This window comes from Nomascus leucogenys, chromosome 4 (assembly GCF_006542625.1).
Source record: "Nomascus leucogenys isolate Asia chromosome 4, Asia_NLE_v1, whole genome shotgun sequence".
Lineage (NCBI taxonomy): Eukaryota > Metazoa > Chordata > Mammalia > Primates > Hylobatidae > Nomascus > Nomascus leucogenys.
The window spans coordinates 101,453,470-101,470,114 of record NC_044384.1 but is presented as its reverse complement, the minus strand read 5'-3'; the positions used below and the strand labels follow the sequence as shown (position 1 = coordinate 101,470,114).

Sequence of the window (16,645 nt, the reverse complement as noted above, 5' to 3'; positions counted from 1 at the left end):
AAAAAAAAAAGAAATTCTGTGTGCGCTTCAAATTTTCCTCATTGTGCAGAACCTCCTGATGGTCATCCCTCCTGAAATGGAAATCTGTACAGATGCCTTATTCAAATATCTCTCATTATGTGGAAACTTCATGTGGTTTTTCTGGCCTATGGAAATCCCACATGGGTGCTTCTACACGGAATGGCCACAAAGGTGGTCTGATCTGGTCACTGGCTAGGGCCATAGGGTGGTCACAGAGCCTCTGAACCCCTTCTCCTTGCCCCTGCAGATTCGTGCAGAGGACCGCTTCCTGCGCACAGAGCAGGGCTTGTTGCTCCGTGCCCTGCAGCTCAGCGATCGTGGCCTCTACTCCTGCACAGCCACTGAGAACAACTTTAAGCACGTCGTCACACGAGTGCAGCTGCATGTACTGGGCCGGGACGCCGTCCATGCTGCCCTCTTCCCACCACTGTCCGTGAGCGCCCCACCACCCCCAGGTGCAGGCCCCCCAACGCCTCCTTACCAGGAGCTGGCCCAGCTGCTGGCCCAGCCAGAAGTGGGCCTCATCCACCAGTACTGCCAGGGTTACTGGCGCCATGTGCCCCCCAGCCCCAGGGAGGCTCCAGGGGCACCCCGGTCTCCTGAGCCCCAGGACCAGAAAAAGCCCCGGAACCGCCGGCACCACCCTCCGGACACATGAGGCCAGCTGCCTGAGCCCTGCCATGGGCCAGCCTAGCCCTTGTCTCTTTTAATATAAAAGATATATATATATATATAAAAAATATCTATATTCTATACACACCCTTCCCCTGCAAAGACAGTATTTATTGGTGGGTTGAATATAGCCTGCCTCAGTGGCAGCATCGTCCAAAACTTAGACCCATGCTGGTCAGAGATGGCAGAAAACAGAGCCGGCCTAACCAGGCCCAGCCAGTTGGCGGGGCCAGGCCAGGACCACACAGTCCCCAGACTCAGCTGGAAGTCTACCTGCTCGACAGCCTCCGCCAAGATCTACAGGACAAAGGGAGGGAGCAAGCCCTACTCGGATGGGGCACGGACTGTCCACCTTTTCTGATGTGTGTTATCAGCCTGTGCTGTGACACAGACATGGATGCGAGGACCACTTTGGAGACTGGGGTGGCCTCAAGTGCACTCAGAGAAGGGAAGAAGGGGCCATCACAGGATGCCAGCCCCTGCCTGGGTTGGGGGCACTCAGCCACGGCCAGCCCCTTCCTGGGTATTTATTCTCTATTTATTGGGGATAGGAGAAGAGGCATCCTGCCTGGGTGGGACAGCCCCTTCAGCCCCTTCTCCCCTCCCCACCTGGCCAGGGCAGGGCCACCCCACTCTACCTCCTTAGCTTTCCCTGTGCCACTTTGGCTCAGAGGCTGGGAGCATAGCAGAGGGGCCAGGCCCAGGCGGGGCTGACGGGAGGCCCCAGCTCGGAGGGGAGGGGGTCCGTGGTAGAGGCCTGGGGCTGGTAGAGGCTCCCCAGGGCTCCCTTATGTCCACCACTTCAAGTGATGGGTGTGGATGTAATTAGCTCTGGGGGGGCAGTTGGATAGATGGGTGGGGGCTCCTGGTGGCCTTCTGCTGCCCAGGCCACAGCCGCCTTTGGGTTCCATCTTGCTAATAAACACTGGCTCTGGGACTAGACTTTGGCTTCTCTCCTTGGTCAGGGGATTTAGAGCCACACGTGGTGGGCCTGGGGAGCCAGGTGGGGGGCTGGGAAGGGAGTAGATTGGCTCCATTTAAAGAAACCCAACATGTAGAAACTACATTTAGTTTGACAAACCTGGGCTGCTGCACCACCCCAAACACTTGGGTAGTGCGAAGGGCTGCAGAGAACCCCCAGGGCCCACTCACTCTTCAGGGTCAGGGAGGGTGGGTGGAACCTGAAGGCTGAAATGGCACAAATGAAATGGCCTCACTCCTGGACAGATCCCCATCATCCAACAGGGTGGGTGTAGAAGCTGCCAGCCTGTGGTAGGAGCCAGCATTCACTTCCCACGCATACTATTTAGAGACAGCCGTTAGTGCTCAGTGTCTGGGGCCCCGGCACCCCCTTGTGGTCTCTTGAGTCTGTGGCAGAGTTGAGTGCTGAAAGGCAGCCAGGTTCCAGGGAAGGAGTCCAGCCAGGAGGCTTAGGGTGCCTGGAGGAGCCTTTGAGAGCCCAAGATTTGGGTTTTCCTGTGGAAGTTGAGGGTGGGAAATCTCTAGAACCTGGGAGCTCAACACTTCGGGCTCAACCTGAACAATTTCTGCCTGGCAGTGAGCCCTGCACCTGAACAGAGCACCAGACCCCCTAAGCTGAGGCAGGCAGGCCCTGGAGATAACCTTAGGCAGGCCTCAGAGCACCCACAGCAGACAGAGCAGGAGCAGGATAGGTGAGCCCCATTCCTCTATACCCCAGAGAGCACTACACCTGCTCTGGGATGCAATTTCTCCACCTGGCAACAGGCCTGCAAAACATTCTCTGGAAGAGCCTGGCCACCTCTGCAGATTAGAGACTTTGTTGCACCCAAATTCAAGTGAACATATAGGCACAGGCACCTGCAAGCATGCGTGCACACACACAGCCATACACAGGCAGAGATGGACATGCACAGGCACACATATGCTCAGGTACAAACAGGCATGTTCACACCCCTGCATATAAGCAGGTGCACACGTGCGTACACAAACTGCAAAACACACAAGTCTGTGTGTGTATGAAGAGAATACACAAAGCATATTCACACATGCATACACATGTATATACACGTGCACACATACATAAGCATGCGCACAGGCACGTGATTCCTATAAGAGCACATGCACTCGCAAAGGCATAAATGCAGGCACACATGAACACACAGGTATTCATGCACAAACAGCAAAAGACACACCCATGGCTGGGCAAGGTGGCTCACACCTGAATCCCAGCACTTTGGGAGGCTGAGGCGGGTGGATCACAAGGTCAGGAGATCGAGACCATCCTGGCCAACACGGTGAAACCCCGTCTCTACTAAAAATACAAAAAAAATTAGCTGGGTATGGTAGCATGTGCCCGTAATCCCAGCCACTTGGGAGGCTGAGGAGGGAGAAGCTTGAACCAGGGAGTTGAAGGTTGCAGTGAGCCAAGATCGCGTCATAGCACTCAAGCCTGGCAACAGAGTGAAACTCTGTCTCAAAAAAAAAAAAAAAAAAAAAGACCGGGCACGGTGGCTCACGCCTGTAATTCCAGCACTTTGGGAAGCCAAGGCGGGCAGATCACGAGGTCAGGAGCTCAAGACCATCCTGGCTAACATGGTGAAACTCTGTCTTTACTAAAAATACAAAAAAATTAACCTGATGTAGTGGCGGGCACCTGTTGTCCCAGCTACTCCGGAGGCTGAGGCAGGAGAATGGCGTGAACCCAGGAGGTGAAGCTTGCAGTGAGCTGAGATTGTGCCACTGCACTCCAGCCTGAGCAACAGAGCGAGACCCCATCTCAGAAAAAAAAAAAAAAAAAAGACACATATACCGAGGCACACAGAGCAGATATGCATGCCCACCACAGTCCGTTGGAAGCAGAGGACCTCCTTGGGGCAGCTCCAGACTGTGATATGGGATGAATGCAATGCCCACTGTTTCCCTCTCTCTGGATTCCCTGCAGATCATAAAATCCCAGTCCAGAGTCACCCAGCCCTTCTTAACCACTTCCTACTGTATGACCCTTTGAGCCTCTACTTCCTCATCAGTAAAATGAGACTAATGACGTGGGCATGCATCCATACTCCAGGGCCAGTGTGAGCTTATAAGATAAGGAGTGGTGCTGAGCCCGGTGCCGGGCAGGCGGCAGGCATGTTTCTCCCAATTATGCCCTCTCGCTGCCAGCCCCACCTCCATTGTCCTCACCCCAAGGGCTCAAGGTTCTGCCTTCCCCTTTCTCAGCCCTGACCCTACCGAACATGTCTCCCCACTCCCAGGCAGTGCCAGGGCCTCTCCTGCAGGGTTGCGGGGGCAGAAGGACAGCAGGAGTGCAAAGTCAGCGGTTGAGGGATTGGGGCTATGCCAGCCCGATTAGAAGGGTTGGGGGTGCTGAGCTGGATTCACCTGTCCTTGTCTCTGATTGGCTCTTGGACACCCCTGGCCCCCAAATCCCACTAAGCAGCCCCACCAGGGACTGCCCAGGTCCGTAGAGAGCCAGTTGATTGCAGATCCTCCTGGGGCCAGAAGGGTGCCTGGGAGGCCAGGTTCTGGGGATCCCCTCCATCCAGAAGAACCACCTGCTCACTCTGTCCCTTCGCCTGCTGCTGGGACCATGGGGGCTGGGGCCAGTGCTGAGGAGAAGCACTCCAGGGAGCTGGAAAAGAAGCTGAAAGAGGACGCTGAGAAGGATGCTCGAACCGTGAAGCTGCTGCTTCTGGGTAGGGGTGTGGGCCCAGGTGGGGCCACTGCCACCAGGTCATTGGTCTGGAGGCAGGCAGGCAGCCCTTCTGTGAAGCAAGGGTTCCCTGGGAAGCAGTATGAGCCTGCAACAGGGTAGGGCAAGGGTGGGAGCCCTGGCCAAGCAAGGCCAGGCCTGACAGGTGGTGTCCTAGTCGCCCAAGGCTGGACATCCCACGAAGCCCCTCTCCAGACGGCTCTGCTTCAGGTGACCCACCCTCCCCAGAAGTGCGTGCCAACCACACTCTTGCACGGGTGTGTGAGGCCGACTTTTCCATGGCTGGGCTCCCGCAAGCTTCATGCAGCCTTTGGTTTGATAGGCCTGCTGGGCAGTGCTCAGAAGCCAGGGCCCTCACTGGGAGCCCGTTATTGGGCTGCTACTTTGGGAATGGGATGGCCATAGTCCTCCTGGGAGTGGGGAGCCTCTAGGGCCACCGAGATCCACAAAGAATGGCCCTCAGGTGCCAGAGGGCTGTGGCTGGTAGACCTACAAAGCAGCCAGAGGGGCTGGTGGGTACTGAGGCCCAGTGGGAGTAGATAAAGCAGTGTCCACTGGACCATGGGCAGTGAGGAGAGACGGGGCTCATCTAGGCCTGCCTCAAGGTCACTGCCTGACCTCTCAAGGGGAAAAAGCAGCTTCAAGAGGGGCTCCACCCAAGCTCCCCAGGGTCTGGTCAACCAGCTGGGGGTGGGTGAGAGACCAAGCCAGCCCCACTTTCCCCCAAGGCAGAAAGGCTAAGCCGGAAATCTCATTAACTGCGCTCAACGCCCTCGCAGGGGCAAGCTCAGAAAGGATGTCAATTCTGCCCTCCCTCCTACCCAAAGGAGCTAATTCCCTCTGAGCTTCTTGGAGACACCCGCACCCCTTCAGGTGAAATGCAAGGGGTTTATCCGCCTCAAATAACCCAGTGCATGCGGTACCAGAGGCTCCCACGAGGTGGCGATGACGCTCCGGGATTTCTTCATTGTAGTCTCACAGGATAATAAAGGCTGCCTGTGCCGGGGTCTTGGGGACTCCCCTGTCCCAGAACAGTTGAGGTCGTTGATTCCCCTCGTTGGCTTCCTTTCTTCTCTTTCCTGGCATTTGCAAACCTTGTGACTTCAGGATGTCAGGACTTAATTTGGATGGGGGGGTAGGTGTGGCTACGGGGTGGGGGCTGGCGCTCAAGCCTCTTCGCTGCGGGCCCACCCTGCCAACTCTGGAGGGCCCCGTCCTCCCAGCCTCCTTGCGGGAGGGGGTAGGCTGGTCAGCGCAGCTCTGAGGCGCCGCGTCCCTTTCAGGTGCGGGTGAGTCCGGGAAGAGCACCATCGTCAAGCAGATGAAGTGAGTGCCCCTGCCTGTCCCGAGGCCCCTGGGTCTGGGTCCTTCCCCACTTCCCCACGAGGCGCTGATTCTGCTCGCCTCGGCCTCAGGATTATCCACCAGGACGGGTACTCGCTGGAAGAGTGCCTCGAGTTCATCGCCATCATCTACGGCAACACGTTGCAGTCCATCCTGGCCATCGTGCGCGCCATGACCACACTCAACATCCAGTACGGAGACTCTGCACGCCAGGTGTGCCAGGAGGCGGGCTGAGCTGGCCTCTGGGGGACCCGAGGCTCGCGGCTGGGCCCGAGTCCCTGGCCGCCACCAGCCACTCTCACCCTGTCCCCAGGACGACGCCCGGAAGCTGATGCACATGGCAGACACTATCGAGGAGGGCACGATGCCCAAGGAGATGTCGGACATCATCCAGCGGCTGTGGAAGGACTCCGGTATCCAGGCCTGTTTTGAGCGCGCCTCGGAGTACCAGCTCAACGACTCGGCGGGCTAGTGAGCGCGCGGGCAGCGCGGGGCGCGGGGCGCAGGGGGCCCGCCACACCTCCCCACCCACCCACGGCCGGGTCTCGCGCAGCTACCTCTCCGACCTGGAGCGCCTGGTAACCCCGGGCTACGTGCCCACCGAGCAGGACGTGCTGCGCTCGCGAGTCAAGACCACTGGCATCATCGAGACGCAGTTTTCCTTCAAGGACCTCAACTTCCGGTACGACCCACACGCTAGCCCAGGTCACTGCCCCAGGCCCCGTCCTGCTCCGGGGACCCCCTGCGATAGACCCTGCCCCTTCCCTGATACCCCGCCAGGAGAAAGGGTGGTAGTCCCAGCCGAGAGCTCCCCGACCAGCACAGGGCGAGGGGATGCTGCCTGTGGGGCCCGGGGCGCGGGTTCAGGTCCCCGCGGCCCCGCAGGATGTTCGATGTGGGCGGGCAGCGCTCGGAGCGCAAGAAGTGGATCCACTGCTTCGAGGGCGTGACCTGCATCATCTTCATCGCGGCGCTGAGCGCCTATGACATGGTGCTGGTGGAGGACGACGAAGTGGTGCGTGCCAGGCAGGGCCTGTGTTCCAGGGGCGAGGAGGAGCTGCTGGCCCCTGGAGGCGGAGACCGCGCGCTGGGCTGGGGGAGGGCACGGGAGGGTATGCCGGTCCCGGGCGGCCTGAGGAGGCCGGGAGGCGTTCAGTAGGCCCATATGGGGCAGTGCGGGGCGCCCTCTGAGAGCCAGCTGAGCGGGAAGCCCCGCGTGCCCAGGAGCCCAGAGAGCAGGTGCTGCGGGTCGGACGCGACTCCCGGTGCCCAACAGCTGCTGCCCTCCTCAGAACCGCATGCACGAGAGCCTGCACCTGTTCAACAGCATCTGCAACCACCGCTACTTCGCCACGACGTCCATCGTGCTCTTCCTCAACAAGAAGGACGTCTTCTTCGAGAAGATCAAGAAGGCGCACCTCAGCATCTGTTTCCCGGACTACGATGGTGAGAAGTCCGCATGGCCGCCAGGCGGCGCCCCCGCCCCACGATCGCGGCGCGCACCACCCTCACGGGGAAGGAAGGGCTGAGCCCAGTGAGAGCCCCCGCCCCCGCAGGACCCAACACCTACGAGGACGCCGGCAACTACATCAAGGTGCAGTTCCTCGAGCTCAACATGCGGCGCGACGTGAAGGAGATCTATTCCCACATGACGTGCGCCACCGACACGCAGAACGTCAAATTTGTCTTCGACGCTGTCACCGACATCATTATCAAGGAGAACCTCAAAGACTGTGGCCTCTTCTGAGGTAGGTCGCTGCCCTCTCCAGCCCCTTGCCTCAATACCCCAGCCCCGCCCAGCTCCCCACCCCACACCACGGCCCTGGAGCCTCACCCCCAAATCCTGGAGCCCACTGCCTCCAGGCCCCACCCCAGCTCCTCAGGCCCCACCCCACCGACAGAGGCCCCGCCCCACCCCACAAGTCCCGCCCATTGAATTTCTTTTGGCCCTGCCCCAAGACCTCAGGTGTCACAGCTTCCAGGGCCGCCCCCCACGCCCCACCACACACACACAATGCCTAAACCCATTTATTTTGGGTCTCAGGGATGCTGACTGGGTTTCCTTTTCACAGGTGCCTGAATTCATGCGTGTCAGTCACCCTGAGACCTGGTAGCCCTAGCTGCCTTGCAGCCCCAACCCCCAGGACCCTATCAGCCCCCTGGGACTCCCGGGCCCCAACCTGCCACCTCACCAAAGCTCTGAGCCCTGCTAGCCTTGAGGCGCGGATCCTCCCCCATACCTCCCACAGTATCCCAGAGCCTCATGCCCCCAACCCCAAGCCCTGCCCTTCACCGCCTGGCTGCACTGGCCTCTAGGACTCACAGCAGCCAGCCCCAGCTAGGAACGGGCAGGACTTGGGGCAGCTGAAGCTCACCGTGACTCAGCAGTGCCCAACTGACCAATCTCCCGCAGCTCTCCTGCCCCTGGGGGCCCACGACTCACCTGGTGGGCCTGGGCTCAGCAAACAGCCCTCCCTCCCAGCGTTTCGTCAAGGACAGGGAATATCCCTCCCACACACAGGCCAGCTGCTCACCCTGCCGCCTCCATGTGACAAGTTTGACACCTGTCTACCCAGAGCCAGTGACTGTCCCTCCCAGCAGCCTCCAAAGGGTCCAAGCTAGCTCTGGCCTGTGTGGCCCCACATAAATAAATTAGTGGGGAGGGGGCAGACCTGGGGGCCCTTGGGTGCCAGAGTGAGACACAGCAGGACCCTTCCCCAAATACTAGGCTCAGAGCAACCTCCAGCCTTCTCCAGCAGGATCTGCTCCCTGTGTCCTTGGACAGCAGATCCACACACCACTTCCCCACCCACACACAGTACCCTGGGCTGGTTGGACAACAGGATGGTGTGTTAAGGGAGGATACTGTTGACACCAGCTATGGCCAATAGCCAGGCTGTCCTGAGGGGTGGCTGGGGACAGAGTCCAGCTCCCTTCGATCAGCCTAGAGGACTCAGGATAGGACAAAGGCCCTGGCTGTGTCCAAAGGGTTCTACCTCAGGTGGGGTTACAAGCAAACCTGGGTGACCCTCTTGTCCCTACCAGCAGCTTCTCTTGCCCCTTCCATTCAGTGTTCCCTGGCAGGGGAAGCTGAGAGCCATGCCTGAACTATCAGGGACAAAGGCCCATGTCCCCACATCCCTGCTCCTTCCTTCCTCATCCAGCACCAAATCTTTGCTTATGTCCACAGGCCAGGGCCTGTGCTGCAGTCGGGGACAAGGAGCTTCTGTCTGGCAAGGCCGGGGCACAATTTGCACTCCCCTCAGCTAGACGCGCAGACTCAGCAATAAACCTTTGCATCAGGCCCCAGCTGTCCTTTCTTGGTGGAGGACTTAATTATCACAAGTCATGGGCATTTATTAAGTGCCCAGTGCTGGGCTGGGCATGAAGTGGGAAGATGGCCCCTCCCAGGAAGAAGTACCTGGCCTGACAAGGTGGGGCACTCTTGGGGGTACGGGACCAACTCATGGCTTTTGACGGGGGTTGAGGAGAGAGGAGCTGTGGAAAATATTCACTGGCACAGTCTTGGATCAAGAGGGAGTTTTGAGGTGGAGGCTCATTCTGGCAGGGACAGTAGTGTGTACCAGCCCTAGAAACATGGGCTCATGGCCACAGGAGTTCAGTGGAGCAAGAGCAGGGGAGGAGAGACGTGGACAGGTGCCCAAAGCCAGTCGGAGGGCCTGGGCTTTCTCAGAAGGTGATGGAGAGTCTTGGAAGCCCTTGAGGCAGGAACATAATTGCAGGGCTGGGATTAGGGTGAGGGAAGTGAGGCATACTCACCTTGGGGGCAAAATTTAAGGCGATGCCAAAAAATTTAGTAACCAAGGTAAATAATATTAGTATAATATTTTAAAAAATCAAATGAATGCAAAACCCCACAATGAATGAAATATCAAAATCCAACAGAGCATCCAACAGATGTGTGCTAAGATACATTGGGGCTTGAAGCAAAGGGAAAACTATTTGTTGCTATATGTTTGTAGGGATTTTTTGCCAGTTTTAAAAATACATGCATCATAAAGTTTACTATCTCAGCCACTTGCCAGTGTATAGTTTGGTGGTGTTAAGTACATTCATAATGTTGTACAACCACCACAACTGTTCATCTCCAGAACTCCTTTTCTCTTGTAAAACTGAAACTCTGTACCCATGAAAAAATAACCCCCCATTCCTGCCTTCCCCTGGCTCCTGGCATCCACCATTCTACTTTCCGTCTCTATGAATGTGACTGCTCTAAGTGCCTCAGATGTGTGGGTCCATGGAGTCTTTGTCTTTTTGCGACTGGCTTATTTCACTTAGCATCATGTCTTCAAGGTTTATCCATGTGTAGCATGTGGCAGAATCTCCTTCCTTTTTAAGGTTGAATAATATTCCATTGTATATATTCCACACTTTGTTTATTCATTCATCTATTGATGAATGGTTACATCTGCCTTTTGGCTATTGTGAATAATGCTGCTATGAACATGGGTGTACAAATCTCTCTCGCAGCCTCTGTTTTTTATTATTTTGGGTGTATACCCAGAAATGGAACTGGCAAATCATATGGTGAATCTTTTTTTTTTTTTTTTTTTTTGAGACAGAGTCTCTCTCTCTGTCGCCAGCCTGGAGTGCAGCGGCACGATCTCGGCTCCCTGCAACCTCCGCCTCCCAGGTTCAAGCAATTATCCTGCCTCAGTCTCCTGAGTAGCTGGGACTACAGGCACATGCCACCACGCCCAACTAATTTTTGTGTTTTTAGTAGAGATGGGGTTTCACCGTGTTGGCCAGGATGGTCTCGGTCTATCTCTTGATCTCAGGTGATCTGCCCGCCTCGGCCTCCCAGAGTGCTGGGATTACAGGTGTGAGCCACTGCAACCGGCCTCATATAGTGAATCTATTTATTTATTTATTTATTTATTTTGAGACGGAGTTTTGCTCTTGTTGCCCAGGCTGGAGTGGCAATGGCATGATCTCGGCTCACTGTAAACTCCTCATCCCGGGTTCAAGCGATTCTGCCTCAGCCTCCCAAGTAGCTAGGATTACAGGCATGCGCCACCACATCCAGCTAATTTTGTATTTTTAGTAGACACGGGGTTTCACCATGTTGGTCAGGCTGGTCTCGAACTCCCGTCCTCAGGTGATCTGCCCGCCTCGGTCTCCCAAAGTGCTGGGATTACAGGCGTGAGCCACTGCACCTGACCCCTTTTTTTAAAAATGAAGTCTCACTCGGTCACCCAGGCTGGAGTGTAGTGGCATGATCTCAGCTCACGGCAGTCTCTGCCTCCCAGGTTCGAGTGATTCTCCTGCCTCAGTCTCCCAAGAAGCTGGGAGTATAGGCACCCACCACCATGCCTGGCTAATTTTTGTATTTTTAGTAGAGATGGGGTTTCACCGTGTTGGCCAGGCTGGTCTTGGACTCCTGACCTCAGGAGATCCGCCCACCTAGGCCTCCCAAAGTGCTGGGATTACAGGCGTGAGCCACTGCGCTCAGCCTACTTTTAATATTTTGAAGAACAGTTTTCCACAGCAGCTATACCATTTTACATTCCCACCAACAGTGCACAGGTGGTCCACCTTCCTCTGCATCTTTGTGAACTCTTGTTATTTTCTGGGTTTTGTTTTTTTGAGATGGGGTCTCACTCTGTCGCCCAGGCTGGAGTGCAGTGGCACAATCTCGGCTCTGCAACCTCTGCCTCCCGGGTTCAAGCAATTCTCCTGTCTCAGCCTCCCGAATAGCTGGGACTACAGCTGCACGCCAGCACGCCTGGCCAATTATTTATTTATTTATTTATTTATTTTGAGATGGAGTTTTGTTCTTGTTGCCCAGGCTGGAGTGCAATGGTGCAATCTCGGCTCACTGCAACCTCCACCTCCTGGGTTCAAGCGATTCCCCTGCCTCAGCCTCCCAAGTAGCTGGGATTACAGGCATGCGCCACCACATCTGGCTAAGTTCGTATTTTTGGTAGAGACGGGGTTTCTCCATGTTGGTCAGGCTGGTCTCAAACTCCCAACCTCAAGTGATCCGCCCGCCTCGGTCTCCCAAAGTGCTGGGATTACAGGCATGAGCCACCGCACCCGGCCTATTTTTCTTTTTTAATAGTAGTATTTCTTGGTAGTTTTTTTTTTTTTTTTTTTTTTGAGATGGAGTCTTGCTCTGTTGCCCAGGCTGGAGTGCAGTGGCACGCTCTCGGCTCACTGCAAGCTCCGCCTCCCGGGTTCACGCCATTCTCCTGCCTCAGCCTCCCACGCAGCTGGGACTACAGGCGCCCACCATCACGCCCGGCTAATTTTTTGTATTTTTAGTAGAGACGGGGTTTCACCATGTTAGCCAGGATGGTCTCGATCTCCTGACCTTGTGATCCGCCCGCCTCGGCCTCCCAAAGTGCTGGGATTACAGGCTTGAGCCACCGCGCCCAGCCCTCTTGGTAGTTTTGATTTGCATTTTCCCACTGCTTAGTGATGTTGAGAATCTTTTCCTGTGCTTATTGGCCATCTGTATATCTTCTTTGGAGAAATGCCTGTTCAAGTCCTTTGCCCATTTTTGAATTGAGTTATTTTAATGTTGTTGTTGAGTCTTAGAAGTTCTCTATATATTCTGGAGAATAATTTCTTATCAGAGATAGGATTTGCAAATTTTTTTCCCACTCTGTGGGTTGCCTTTTAAACTCGTTTTATGTATTTTTAATGGTTAATTTTTTTCCGGAACATTAAATAGTTGAAAAAACTTGAAAAAGTAGGTATGTTAAAACTCACATTATTTTAAGCTTAAATATTTTATTTATAACTTAAACAGAATTTTTTTTTGTTTTTTTTTTGAAATGGAGTTTCACTCTTGTTGGCCAGGCTGGAGTGCAATGGTGCGATCTTGGCGCACCACAACTTCCGCCTCCTGGGTTCAAGCAATTCTCCTACCTCGGGCTCCCAAGTAGCTGGGATTACAGGCATGCGCCACCACGCCCGGCTAATTTTGTATTTTTAGTAGAGACGGGGTTTTTTCATGTTAGTCAGGCTAGTCTTGAACTCCCGACCTCAGGTGATCTGCTCACCTCACCTCCCAAAGTGCTGAGATTGCAGGCGTGAGCCACTGTGCCTGGCCAGAATTTCTTATAATTCTATTTTCCTGGATTTAATGGAGACAAAAATAACCAATACTATTTTCAAAATCTGCTTGTTGAAAAAATAATTATTAAAAGTTTTCATTAAGGCTGGGCGTGGTGGCTCATGGCTGTAATCCCAGCATTTTGGGAGGCAGAGGGGGAAGAATCACCTGAGGTCTCGAGACCAGCCTGGCCAACATGGTGAAACCCCATCTCTACTGAAAACGCAAAAATTAGCTGGGCGTGGTGGCACATGCCTGTAGTCCCAGCTACTAGGGAGGCTGAGGCAGGAGAATTGCTGGAGCCAAGAGGCAGAGGTTGCAGTGAGATTGTGCCACTGCACTCCAGCCTGGGCAACAGAGGGAGACTCTGTCTCAAAATATATATATATTTTTGGCCGGGTGCGGTGGCTCACGCCTGTAATCCCAGCACTTTGGGAGGCCGAGGCGGGCAGATCACGAGGTCAGGAGATCGAGACCATCCTGGCTAACACAGTGAAACCCCGTCTCTACCAAAAATACAAAACATTAGCCAGGCGTGGTGGCAGGCGCCTGTGGTCCCAGCTACTCGGGAGGCTGAGGCAGGAGAATGGCATGAACCTGGGAGACGGAGCTTGCAGTTAGCCAAGATCATGCCACTGCACTCCAGCCTGGGTGACAGAGCAAGACTCCGTCTCAAAAAAAAAAAAAAAAGAAAGGAAAAAAAGAATATATATATATTTTTCATTAAAACGTGTATATAGGGTCACATATTTTTCCTGGAACCAGTGTGAGTGTGGAGGAGGAGAGGAATGTGGCTCAGGTCCCCATGAGGCATAGGTTATGTCTCCGTTATCTGACAAAACCAAGGGCTACAAGGCGAGGGGCTCAGTGACAGGGGTTGGGCTCCGAGCGGTTGACCAAGCACAGGCAACGCCCCCACTAAGCCCGTATTGTGGAGGGGTGTTGGATGGGCTGAATTTGCAGGACCTGTAGTGCTTGGGGGAGATGCCCAGGAGGCCAGCTGATACTCAGCGCTGGGCAGAAAGCTAAGTGTAGGCAGCATCCTCAATGTCCAGGTGGTGGGGAGCTGTGAGCCTGTCGGAGGCTGGAAAGGGGAGCATGAGGGCACCCAGGCCTGAGCACAGGAAGAACACTGGATGGGGTTGGGAGCCCAGTGTACATGTGGGCAGTGATATTGGTGCTGTTCAGAAGCCTGGGCATGGGGGGGAATCTAGCCAGTGGTGCAAGACCCCTGCTGGGTGCTGTTGGCCTGGCTGAGCCAGGGCTGCTCATCTCTACTAAAGACCTGCTCCCCAAACAGTTTGCTAGAGTGAGGTGGGATGCGGGTAGTGACAGAGGGAGGTAGTGGGCATGGAATAGGAGGCCTTGAGGAGCTGGAAGTGTTAGGCTTGAGAGGGAGGAAGCTGTCAGGCGAGGTGACTTAGTGGGACCTTCTGCATAGCCACCTTGTCTTGGCAGAAAGGTAATGCGCTCCCCGGCCTTCCTGGGCAAGGGACAGAAGAGCCCCAACAACATACAGGGGCTGGACCCTGCCCTCCAGGGGGTCCCGCCCCAAGTATGCTTCTGACCCCGGGGCCTGGGATTCGGGGTTGGTACTCCTGGATCCTGTGAGTTGGGGACGCTGCCTGGCCTCAAACTGCCCTGTCCATGGCCAGCAAGTGTGGAGGGGCCCTGAGTCTCCCAGCCTGAAACCTGCTTAGCCCTGCTCACCACACCAGTGTAATTACACCCTAAGGAGCAGGATCAGTGGGTGCCTGATGCCTGATTCACAGTCCAGGGCAGAGGATCAGAGAGCACTGGCCCAGAGTCAGCACAGTGGCCACACCCCAGTCTTGTAGGTGGGGGGCATTTACTGTGGGCACCTCTGGCCACCACCATCCCTGCCTGACCTACAACCTCAAGGTGCCCCTGAGGGCCCCCACAGCCTTCAGTTCTGGCTCTGGTGGGACTAACCTGGCCCGGCCACTGACCAGAGATTAGACAAGCCTGGTGGATGGTTAATGCCACTGACGTCAGGGCCTGGCCGGGTAGCCACTAGGGGTTTGGGCCCTCCCCACAGGCAGTAGCATAGTCCATGTGACCAGGGCTCATTAAGCCGCTTCAGTGGCCAGAGAAGCTGGGGGCCAGATCGCAGGAGAGAGAGGGCAGGCATGTCAGGGCTGTGGGGGCCAGGCCTTAGCCACGAGGTCACCAGCTCTGGGGGCCCAGGCCGGGGAAAGGCTGGATAAGAGGGTTGCCTATGGGTCCCCTCCATACTTCTACACTCTGTGTTGTGACACTAAAGCCCTGTTCATGCCCAAAGAGGAGCCTCCCAGGCACCAAACTGAGCAGGGTATAGTCAGCAGCTGGGGTGTGGTAATAGACCCTGAGGTGTGGGGGTGAGAACCACCTTCTCCTGAGGATTTCAAACCCCTGATCATGAGCCCAGAAGGAGCGTGCAGGGCCTCCGCCCACCAGGGCTAGCCCGACGTCCAGGCTCCTTTCCCTCTGGCAGAGCTCCTTTCTCCATCCACAGTGCCCTTCCCCTCCCCACCCTGGCTTGTGCCTTTCTTCCCCTTGGCAGAGCAAGTCTGTGGGCTGCTTTGCCTTCAGGCTTTCCTTGATTTGCGCCCTCCAACCTCGCAGGCACTTTCCCATCTAGACCACCTGGAGACAGCGCTTGGAGACACTAGGGCTGGGGCTGTGTGGGTGGGGTGACAAGAGCAGCAAGAGCAGTAAGTGTCGGACTAGCTGGCTCTTCACAGTGACTCAGGCAGGGTTCTCAGAGGTGATCTATGAGGGTGATGAAGGACAAGTAGGAGTCTGCCAAGGAGGTGGAACAGGGTAGGGAACCTTCAGCCCTGGGAAGCACGAGGGCAGAGGCACAGGAGCATGAAAGCTAGCAAGTTCTGCTAACAGCAGGAACGTGTACAGCGTGGCCAGCCAGGCCCGGGGGAGGTGAAGAGGCTTGCTGGGAGCAGGTGGGGGGATAGGAGGGAGGCCAGCCAGGTGTGGGGGCAGGAGCTGCAGGGGGTCTGAGGAGTCAGGGGACACAGATACTGGGCTCTGGAAGGGCTGGGTTGGAGGCGAAGATGGGGCATTGCTGTTGGAAATGGTCTTGGGCACTGTGTGGACAGCATGTTAGCAGAGGTGGTGGCATGGTGAGAAGAGGCGGTCTAGCTAGAGGCTGAGAGTTCATGACTAGAAAGGAAGAAAGAGAGCCAAGGGCTATTGGGGCCCTGGAAGGAGGATCTGAGCAGTCCTGGAGCCCTGAGCTCTGCTGCACGGGTCTGGCAGTCTTTCAGGCCTGGGTTTAAGTTTTCAGAGATGGGGCAGTGGAGGCGGAGGCTGGGCTGAAGCCTGGGATAAAGCTTACCCCATCCTCCATCCCACGGGCCGCCTGCAACCCTGTGGTTGCTTGGATGGACATTTCCTCCAGCCTCTGGAAGAAGGTGACCGGCAGCTCTCATAGCCACATCTTAGCTGTCCAGCTGTCCGGTCACCACAGGCTGGGCTGGGAGATTCGGCAGGTGGTGGGAAAGGCCTCCGAGCTGTGTTTGCCCTGGCTGGGGCCCAGGCCTAGCAACAACAAACAGTCAGCCCCTCCCCCAGCCTGGCCACAACTGGTCTGACCCGGGGACCCCACGTCATACCCTCCTCTGGGCCTCCCACAGCAGCCTAGCCCAGCCAGCCCCTGCTTCCTCCAATCTAGATTGAGGACCCCAACACTCATATCCCAGGTGACCTTGAGCCAGCCCTGGCCCCTCAGGAACTGCCAGTGGGAGCCACCAGCCCTTTGCAGATAGCTCCTGTGAGCATTCAGGGTGTCTGCAAGTGGGAGGTTGAGAGGTGGG

General features: G+C 56.0%; 2 protein-coding genes across 4 annotated transcripts in view; both read left to right on the top strand.

The window, feature by feature from the left end:
- The window catches only part of SEMA3F (semaphorin 3F), a 29,684-nt gene extending 28,049 nt beyond the window's left edge, over nucleotides 1-1,635 (top strand). For both annotated transcript variants that reach the window (XM_030811737.1, XM_030811736.1), the window contains one exon: nucleotides 269-1,635. In XM_030811737.1, coding sequence (XP_030667597.1) covers nucleotides 269-679 — 411 coding nt within the window. In that variant the 3' untranslated portion in view covers nucleotides 680-1,635. The remainder of the gene's footprint in view (nucleotides 1-268) is intronic.
- Nucleotides 1,636-4,134: 2,499 nt separating this feature from the next.
- Nucleotides 4,135-10,216, top strand: GNAT1 (G protein subunit alpha transducin 1). 2 transcript variants are annotated; one of them, XM_030810174.1, is made up of 9 exons: nucleotides 4,135-4,370; nucleotides 5,671-5,713; nucleotides 5,803-5,944; nucleotides 6,045-6,202; nucleotides 6,285-6,413; nucleotides 6,617-6,746; nucleotides 7,024-7,177; nucleotides 7,288-7,479; nucleotides 8,922-10,216. In XM_030810174.1, the coding sequence occupies exons 1-8, from the start codon at nucleotides 4,265-4,267 to the stop codon at nucleotides 7,476-7,478; spliced, it is 1,053 nt and encodes a 350-aa protein (XP_030666034.1). In that variant the 5' UTR covers nucleotides 4,135-4,264; the 3' UTR covers nucleotide 7,479; nucleotides 8,922-10,216. The 2 variants fall into 2 exon arrangements, with proteins under 2 accessions (XP_030666034.1, XP_030666033.1); XM_030810173.1 differs by having other exon boundaries at nucleotides 7,804-10,216.
- Nucleotides 10,217-16,645: the final 6,429 nt, after the last annotated feature.

Coding starts and splice junctions, on each gene's coding strand:
- GNAT1 (XM_030810174.1), top strand. CDS start 4,265: ATGGGGGCTGGGGCCAGTGCTGAGGAGAAGCACTCCAGGGAGCTGGAA. Junction 4,371..5,670: donor CGTGAAGCTGCTGCTTCTGG/GTAGGGGTGTGG, acceptor CGTCCCTTTCAG/GTGCGGGTGAGTCCGGGAAG. Junction 6,747..7,023: donor TGGTGGAGGACGACGAAGTG/GTGCGTGCCAGG, acceptor TGCCCTCCTCAG/AACCGCATGCACGAGAGCCT.